General features: G+C 40.3%; 1 protein-coding gene across 1 annotated transcript; it reads left to right on the forward strand.

Annotated features, from left to right (window-relative positions):
* The first annotated feature begins 6,596 nt into the window (after nt 1–6,596).
* LOC122034739 lies at nt 6,597–7,992 on the forward strand. Its single transcript, XM_042594078.1, has 3 exons — nt 6,597–7,192; nt 7,313–7,498; nt 7,585–7,992. The coding sequence occupies exons 1-3, from the start codon at nt 6,659–6,661 to the stop codon at nt 7,885–7,887; spliced, it is 1,023 nt and encodes a 340-aa protein (XP_042450012.1). The 5' UTR covers nt 6,597–6,658; the 3' UTR covers nt 7,888–7,992.
* The last annotated feature ends 1,026 nt before the right edge of the window (nt 7,993–9,018 follow it).

A 9,018-nucleotide genomic window follows, 5' to 3' on the forward strand; every position in this document is an offset into this window, starting at 1 on the left:
AAGTCTAGCCGGCTAGCAGTTTTTAGTTTGTATGTGTTGTCCATTGTATTTTCGCTGTGTTTGATTCTGGTACAACCGAGTGGGCTGTTAGTTTTACATATAATTGCGTTGTTGTGTTTTTATTGTATCAGCCGTGTAGGCTGGATTTAAACTGCGTGGTTGTGTGTATATTCCAGCCGCTTGTGGTTGAGGTATATTGTGTCTGTAGAAATGGTTCAGATTATCACCCGTACAGGGGAGATGCTGTCGGAATTTCCTCTGGCAGGGACTCCTCTGGGGTGTGATAATTTATCCGCTCACTTGGCTACCAGGATTCATAAACTCTAGTATTTAACTTGGAGATCTAGAGTTCGAATCCTGGGAAAGGCAAAAATTCACTGGCCAGGGATGGGAAGACCTTGTGAGTAACGGCACGGCCGAAGGGTCGTCGGTTGACGACATAAGGGGTCGCCAGTTGAGCCGCCATTGTGGCTACCCAAGGGACCAAGCTTGGGCTGCTAGTGTGGGCGCGATCTAGAGTTCGAATCCTGGGAAAGGAAAAAATCCACTGCCCAGGTGTGGGAAGTCCTTGTGAGTAATGACACGGCCGAGGGTCGTCAGTTGACGACATAAGGGGTCGCCGGTCGGGCCGTCATTGTGGCCGCCCAAGGGACCAAGGTTGAGCCGCCAGTGTGGCCGCCTAAGGGGCCGGGTCGTTACAGCCCAAGGGGCCGAGGAGCCGGGTCGTTACATTCTAACTTGGGCAATTTTGAGAAATTTCTAAAAACTATTTAAAAACTTTTTAAAGCATTATCTAATTTCTTATTTTCATGCTTTATCAGTAAGTTAATTAAACATTTTATTTCAGTACTTTGGCTTCCAAGCAGTGGCGAAGCACTAGGCCTTTTTGGTTATTGGAGCAACAACCACTTTCTTAAACAAAGTCTCATAAAGAAATTAACTGTTTAATTTTTCTTGCTGAAAGCGCTAACTTAAAAATTTAATATAGTAAAGATTTTGGAACCCAATAGAGGTTCCTACCTACTGTGTTAGTTAAAAACTTAGTAGGTACATATCCTTTAGGTATTTTTCTAAGTTAACCTTGGTGATGTTTGATATACCAATTTAATTTACCATAAATTCTCAGTTTTGATTTTTGAAATGTATTCAAGCATACATGGTTATTTTTCAATTTATCAATTTCTATCTTTAATTTTTCATTTCCTAATTTTAAATTATTATATAATTGTAGAGGACATGCTTTTGCTAAATTTAATTTTAATTCAGCATTTTCCTTTTCTAACTTAATTAAATCTTTAGTAAGCACTTTGATAAAGCGAAAAGACTGTTTAGGTGTTAGCGCACGTACCTTACTTATCTCTATCTTTGAAACTCCCCCTTCATCGTAGCTTTCTTTTTCTGATCCTCCCCCTTCATCTATGCTCATTTCTGAGCTAGTCTCATCTTCTTCTACTTGATGGTTGGCCATCAGTGCTAATCCCGAGAAGGATTCGACTTCAGATTCGAAGGATGGTGATTCATCCCATGTAGCCTTCAGACTCTTGCGTTTAGAGGACGTCGGTCTTTGGGACTTCTCCCTGCCCCTTTTCTTCAACTTTGGGCAGTCATCCTTGATTTGCCCTTCTTCGTTGCAGTTGTAGCATCGGATCGTCCTTCTATTGCGTTGATGCTTTCTCGATTGCGATCTAAATTTATTAGTCTTAATAAACTTATTTAACTTCCTTACCAATAGCGCCGCTTCAATTTTATCGATCGACGCTTCAGAGTAGGGATCGTCCATCTCGGCTTGTTGGGCAACGTTGCGATTTGGCTTCTCTTTAGGTTTTGTAATTCGAGATTCATGAAGTTCAAATATAGAAAATAAATTTTCTAGCATACTTACCTCAAAGTCCTTAGAGATGTAGTATGCATCTACTAAGGACGCTCATTCTGAAGTTCTTGGGAAAGTGTTGAGCGCATACCGGATAGAATCTTGGTTCGTTACCGATTCTTCGAGATTGGTCAGTTGAGTTATTAGCTCCTTAATTGTCGCTTGGAGTTGCACCACCTTTTCGCCATTGTTCATCCGGAGATTTGTTAGCTGAGTCCGGAGGATGTCGACGCTTTGCTAACTTCGCTTCTAAGGTGCCTTCGTGGAGCTCCAGTAATTTTTCCCAGAGGTCTTTGGCAGAGTCGTAGCTTCTGATCTGACTTACCTCCTGGGGCGGCAGGACGCTGAGCAGATGAAATTCTGCCTTTCCGTTAGCCACGAAATCGGCTTGCTCCTTCTTCGTCCACTGGAATTCTTCCTTATCTTTTGGGGTTGAAAAACCATATTTCATAGTTAATGAAATATCGAAATCTGTTTTGAAGAATACCTCCATTCGGCGCTTTCATGTCACAAAGTCTCCGTCAAATTTCGAGGGATGATTACTTGTTCCGGCCATCATCTTGATCTTTGTTGCTTCAGACGGCGGTTAGTCCTTCTGAGGTGGTCTAGCTCTAATACCACTTGTAGGTGCAACGGGGTCAACAAGAGGGGAGGGGTGAATTGCTTGCAAATGAAAACTACCCTCCTCGTCCTTTCAACTTTAAAAATAGCAACAATAATAAAAATAAAAGAAATAGAAAATAAGAGACTCAGGAAATTAACTTGGTTACAACCTAGGTGATTATTAATCCAAGGCTGTTGAACAACTCTACTAGAAATCTCCTTCACTGTAGGTAGAGAAGCCTTTTTACACACTAAGGAAGCTCAGATATTGCTAGGAATTGAATACTGAGTTGATTGAATATTTCCTAAGTTCAGGGGCCTTTATATAGCTCCTAGAAACTCTATCTCGAGTCTTGAGGGCGCCTCCAAAGGGGTTGAGGGCGCCTCCAGTCAAGGCATTGGATAAAACTTTATCCAAATTCAAAACGGTCATGTTGACCCAGTTGAAGGCACCTCCAAGGGCATTGAGGGCGCCTCCAAAGTTGTTGAGGGCGCCCTCAATGCCATTGAGGGCGCCTCCAGCTATCTTTCCAGGCTTCTTTTTTCTTCTTTTCAGCTTTCAAAGTTCTGATTACTTGGGTTGTGGCCAACCAAAATAGAACTCATCCAAACTCAATTTCTAGCCTTCTTGAGCAGGCTTTCATCCCGGCTTCTCGTCCCTCGAACGTCGCACACGTTCTTCTTGTCCACCGGAGTACTCTTCCGCAGCTCTTTCATCCTTCGAACGCACCGAGCCCATCGACTCCCTTCCTGTGCCATCCTTCTCGCTAGCTGCATCTTCCGCTCGACTTCCTGCGCTCCTAAGCTCCTGCATACTTAGATACAGAGATCAAAACTAAATAAGACTTAACCTAATTTGGTTGATCACATCAAAATAACCATGAGGTCCAACAATTTTATGTTAATTTAATTTAATTTATTTGAATTTAATTTAATTTAATTTTAATTTATTTAATTTAATTGAATTGAATTTAATTTAGTTTAGTTTAATTTAATTTAACTTGCTTGTCCAGGATGATGATCAGCATCGGGTAACGACGACATCGTGTTGGCTGCTCACGAACAGCGATGTCGGCTTGGATCATGCGGCAAAACCACTGTCGTGAGCTCCCATCGAAGAGGAGAGGAGGAGAGGGCCATACTGTGGAGATGCACGACGTTGGGACGATTGGGCGGCGACGACTTTAAAGATGCAATGGGGCGATGCGAGGGTAGCGATTGCGACGTTGCCTACGACTTCACGTGGATAAATGCAGCGACGTTGGGGCAATCGAGGCGATGGCGCACGGGGACTAGGACTCAGGATACCGACGTCTTCTGCAGAGAGCAGCGACGTTAACGACGCGTCGAGGTCATGAGAGCAAGAGGGGGATGCGAGAGTGAGAGATTGCTGTGGAGGTTTAGGGTTTAGGAAAAAGGAAATAAAATCCATTTAGAAATATTAACGTTTCCTCATTTAAATAGCTTCACAAAAACATGCTTTCCTCTTATTTGTTTATCCCCATAAATTATAAAAGGGCTCATTTAAAATCTTAAAAAATTTCTAAAAATATTCAAAAATCATATGAGGTAATTTCTTAATTAATCATAATTATTTAATTGCTATTTACCTATCGTATTTAACATAGGTAGTGATTAAAGGTCCATGATCTAATATAACAACTATGCTTAAAGTTATATCAACTATGCTTAAAGTTATATGAAGTTATGATCTTTCTAACTGGGGATTGTGTGTGTATATCTATATGGCTTTTATGTTGCGCCCCCATCTGCTCCTTCATTGTGTGCATGAGGAGGCAATTGACGTAGCAATAGGGGGGCAACAAAACGTGAATGTGTGTGTGTGTGCGCTCATGCGCGTCTGCCCATCTCACGCTGCACACCCTGTGTACACCTAGTGTAAGTTTTTTTTAAAGCTTAGGCTTGATTGTTTAGAGTTTAGGTATTAGGGTTTTAGGTTTATGGTATAGTATTTGAGGTTTAAGAGTGAAAAAATACACTAAGTGTGCATGGAGTGTGTAATATAAAATGGACAACATATTATTCCTCTCTCTATATATATTCTATATTTTATTTTTCCTAAATTTTAAGATAAAAGAATTAGTTGGAGGAAAGCAACAAGGCGCTACTCGAAGGGACCTCCTCAAGCCCAAAACTCTCTCGTGAAAGATAGGACTTTACTGTTGAAAGTTGTGAAAACTGCATGATCCTTAATTTTTAGATCATGTTCTGACTCTCGCAGAATAACATGAGAAATCGATAAATGAAGAGAAATCATCATTTATAGTTTTACCGAAAAAGAGTTTGATTCAATAACAAAAGATAATGTCTGAAATAACTAAATATATATTTAAATAGACCCATCCTAACTAGCAAAAGACAAAATTACTCTTGAATCTTAAAATAAAAAATTACTAAAAAAAATTTTAAAAATGTCCAGAGCCTTCAAAAAGACCTTAGATGATATTTTTTTTAATCCAAAACTGACTTGTTATGAGTTTCACCCGATAATCAATACCTGAATAAAAAATTATGATCCATTGAAACTTGATTTGCATCAATTTGTCAATTTATAATAATATGTTTTTTTTTCTTTGTTCCCAAGTAGAATTGTTTTTTTCCAAATAATATTATGATGAATAATCTTGTGTATAGAATTATATAATCTCTCATATTTATACAAGATATTTATAATTTTGTAGAGGATAATCTCCACTTCAGCATAAAAGTTAGACCTATATATCGGATATGAACAACTTGCTATCATTAACCAGATGATATCAATCAAATTAATTTATTACATCTTAGTGAAGATTATGGTTGTGAGTTTGCTAATGCAAAACACTAGTATAACCAATCTATAGCCATAGAACGTAGAAATGGGAAAAAATGTTGGAGATAGCCCTTTTCCTTATTTATTGTTATTATTATATTTGTTTACTTTCCTGTAATATATTACAAAATTCAACTATCTAGCTATTAAAGGAGATAAAGAGGAATTGACTGTCCAAGTTTTTCTAAGCTTGTTTAAATATTTAAAAGCTCTATTTAAACTTTTTTACAGTGTGAATTAAATCCTCAGTTCCTTACCAGCTGCTTCCATTGATATTGAACTTGAAGGACATATTGAAAGCCATGCCAAAAGAGATCTGGTGCCAGCATAAAAGTAAACTCTTGAGATTTATAAAAATTGTCCTTGAGCATGAGGAAAAAGGAGATCTGGATCTAATTCTTCTTAATACCAATTTTTATTACTAAACCTGATGTTCCTTTTACCAATTAACTCATTATTTAAAGAACAGCGGAAATTCACAAAAGTCTCATACTTCATAAAAGAAAAACAAACTCTCAATCAGGCAATCACTGCTGAATGGAATAGGCTGAAAGCTGGTTCTCTTCCATGGTGCTAGCAGTCTTTTTGCTGTCAGACTGATCACTGCAATATTGCACAGTGAAAAATATTAGATTATGTTGTACACTTGCTTAGATTTCTATATAGGCACTGATTGTGGTAGCTTTCATTTACTCCACTAGCTTTTGTGTGGTTTTTTTTTTTTTTTTTGATAATTTAGGTATTTGAGTCTTGGGTCCAACTAATTCATCTCATAGATTGGTCACCAAGTCAATTAATATCCCAGATTTTCCTAATTGAAATTCGGACGGTAAATATTTAAAAAATTACGTGACCACCGCACCATAATCGAGGGACAAAACAAATACTCCACTAGTTTTTGTTGAAAAGAAAAGAAGGAGAGTTATGATTTCACGCCATCTTCATTTGCCTCCTCATGACTTGTGCTTTAAGTTACTCACCTCTCTGTCTCGCGTGCTCTTTAAACAATGCTTTGTCTACCAACATTAATGATTCTCAAGTAACTCAATTTTTTATATATATATAATTTGATTGTATAGATTCAATCGATTAATTCTGAAAGGTAGATAATCTTGCCTTAATTCACACACTTAAAAACTAACCATTAAAATATTTATTTTATTTAAAAGTGCTTCAAGTGTTCATGTAGAACCTCCATTCCTCCTCCCCGTAAATCGCATGAATCCATGATGGCTACTCATGTTATTGGCCCCATTTAATTAATCACTCAACCCACTTCTCCCCCGTGCCTGCCCTTCGTTCGCGCCATTAAATTAAGCGCGCAAACGAGCGAGCTATGACATCGATCGACCATGGCGGAAGAGCAAGAAGCCCTGTTCCAGGCTGCCTCCCCCTGCGTCCTCTACTACGTGCAGAGCCCCTCCTCCGCCTCCCACACCAACAGCAGCACCCACCCCGCCACCTCCTCCTCCGCCTTCCACCTCTCTCCCTCTTTTAGCGCGCACGACAACGACGTCGACGCCGTCCGAGCCACCGACGCCGTCGCCGACTCCCGCTTCGCCCTCTCCCGCTACTCCTCCTCCCGCGGGTCCAACAACTCCGCGTCTTTCCTCCACCACCAACCCAAGAAGGCCGCGGGCGCCGCCAATAAGACTGCAGGCCGGCAGCGCCTCCGGATCGTCGGCGTCAACGACGACGACGCCGACGAAGGGACCGAGGGCGGGAGGAACTCCAGCGGATTGTGGCGCTTCCTCTCCCTCGACCCATCTTCCTCTTGCTGCTGCCTCGGATTTCAGGTGGCGTGGCGACTCGCCCTCAGCTTGGCCTTCTCCTTCCTCGTCTTCTTCTTGGCCACTAAACCCCCACAACCCAACGTCTCGCTAGAGGTTTTACATTATTAACGAATCTAGCTAGATCTTGTTAATTCTCATAATATAGATTCACTCAATAGATTCATTTTAAATATATCCTACAACTAGCTAAACTACTCGATCGCATGATCACAGATCGCAACGATCAAGCAATTCAGCCTCAGGGAAGGCCTGGACAGCACCGGCGTCGTCACTAAACTCCTGACCTGCAACTGCTCCATGGAGGTGGTGGTAGAAAACCACTCAAAAGTCTTTAGGTTGCACATCCAACCATACACCATGGACATAGCTTTCGAGAGCCTCGTATTCGCATCTTCTCAGGTAGATTAATTAACTATATTAGTTTGATAGATTTTGTGACGCAGACAGCATGACATCTATAATTCTTAATTTCTACATGCTTCCAGAGTGATGGAACATTGTGCGCGGAGAGTGGCTCATCCTCGACCTCTGTATTGTTTTTGGGGACCAAGAGCAAGCCAATGTACGGAGCAGGACGGAGCATGCAGGACATGTTGGAGTCCGGGGAAGGCTTGCCATTGCTGGTTCGAGTCAAGTTGAGGTCGAGCTACCGGGTGATTTTGGGTCTGGTTCGATCAAATTATCAGCACCACGCGGAGTGCCGCCTCCTACTAAATGGTGCATATGATGAGCACGGCAACGGGACGATCTACAATAGCACTTGCTTCATCTCTACTTCTCATGCTTGAGGATTTGTGTTAGTTTCATGAATTTTGTGAAGATGCAAGGACATTGGTTTATATGTATACACCAATTTGTATGAAGTAATATGATTAATTAATGTTCATAAGAAATGGAGCATGAAATCAAAAAGTGAAAGGAAAAAAGAATCAATATTCCGATCGACTGAAAGTTCAACAACCCTTAATCAAGAATATCACCCTTTAACCATGGGTTATCTTCCTCTATTCAAATGGCTCAAATACATTTTCAAAATACCCAATAATGATGATCTTGTCTAAGAATGCCGATGGTTGACTCGTTGGTGATTGTATACTGGGGTTGACTACGATCACCTCGCCACGCAATCTTGCGAACCTTTTTCAAGAAGTAGGATGAAAAACACGTCAAGAAGAAAAGGTTACAATGATAGTCAGGGGTTCCCCGACATAGTCACTCTAACGCTCAAGTAACTCCTTAGAGAAGAAGGAGAAGTTGTAGAAGAATTAGGATTTAATGCATCATGTGCGCATGTACCTTTTCTCATGAAGGTTGGCTATATTTTATAGGGTCATGATTGTCCACAATGTTCTCCTTATGCCCCCTCGCTCCCCGCGATTGTTGCCACTTTTTCTTGAAATAAATGATAAATTATTGTCCATTTATTTTGGAGTAAATAGCTGTGTTTTCTATCTTTCTTGTAATAACGACCACATTATCTATGCGTTCGATGAATAATGACTCGTTGCTTTAATTATGGAAAATTAGGATCGTTTTAGTTTGGCCAGAGGGTACTCAGAACTTGAGTCGTGAGTTAGGAGTCAGGGAGTTGAGTTTAGGAAGTTAGGAGTCGGAGAATATCACTTTTGACTTTTGACTGCTACCTTGACAAGACCGTTGACTTTTCTAGCTACGTGATTGACTAGTGTAAATTATGTATATATTGAAGCATCATTTATTATATATCTTGTTGCATTTCATGAGCATAATTTACATTCGCACATCCTATTTTTATTTTTAGATTTCGTTATTTTTACTCTTTTAGTTAGGAGAACTACTCTTTGATTGTTTTTATTAATAAGATATGAATTTGGAGCTAAAATGGAGCATCAAACGTGAGGTTGGAGTAAGGAGCATGCTCTGGCCGTGTCCGATTACAC

This window comes from Zingiber officinale, chromosome 11B (assembly GCF_018446385.1).
Source record: "Zingiber officinale cultivar Zhangliang chromosome 11B, Zo_v1.1, whole genome shotgun sequence".
Taxonomy (NCBI): domain Eukaryota; kingdom Viridiplantae; phylum Streptophyta; class Magnoliopsida; order Zingiberales; family Zingiberaceae; genus Zingiber; species Zingiber officinale.

Coding starts and splice junctions, on each gene's coding strand:
- LOC122034739 (XM_042594078.1), top strand. CDS start 6,659: ATGGCGGAAGAGCAAGAAGCCCTGTTCCAGGCTGCCTCCCCCTGCGTC. Junction 7,193..7,312: donor AACCCAACGTCTCGCTAGAG/GTTTTACATTAT, acceptor GCATGATCACAG/ATCGCAACGATCAAGCAATT. Junction 7,499..7,584: donor TCGTATTCGCATCTTCTCAG/GTAGATTAATTA, acceptor ACATGCTTCCAG/AGTGATGGAACATTGTGCGC.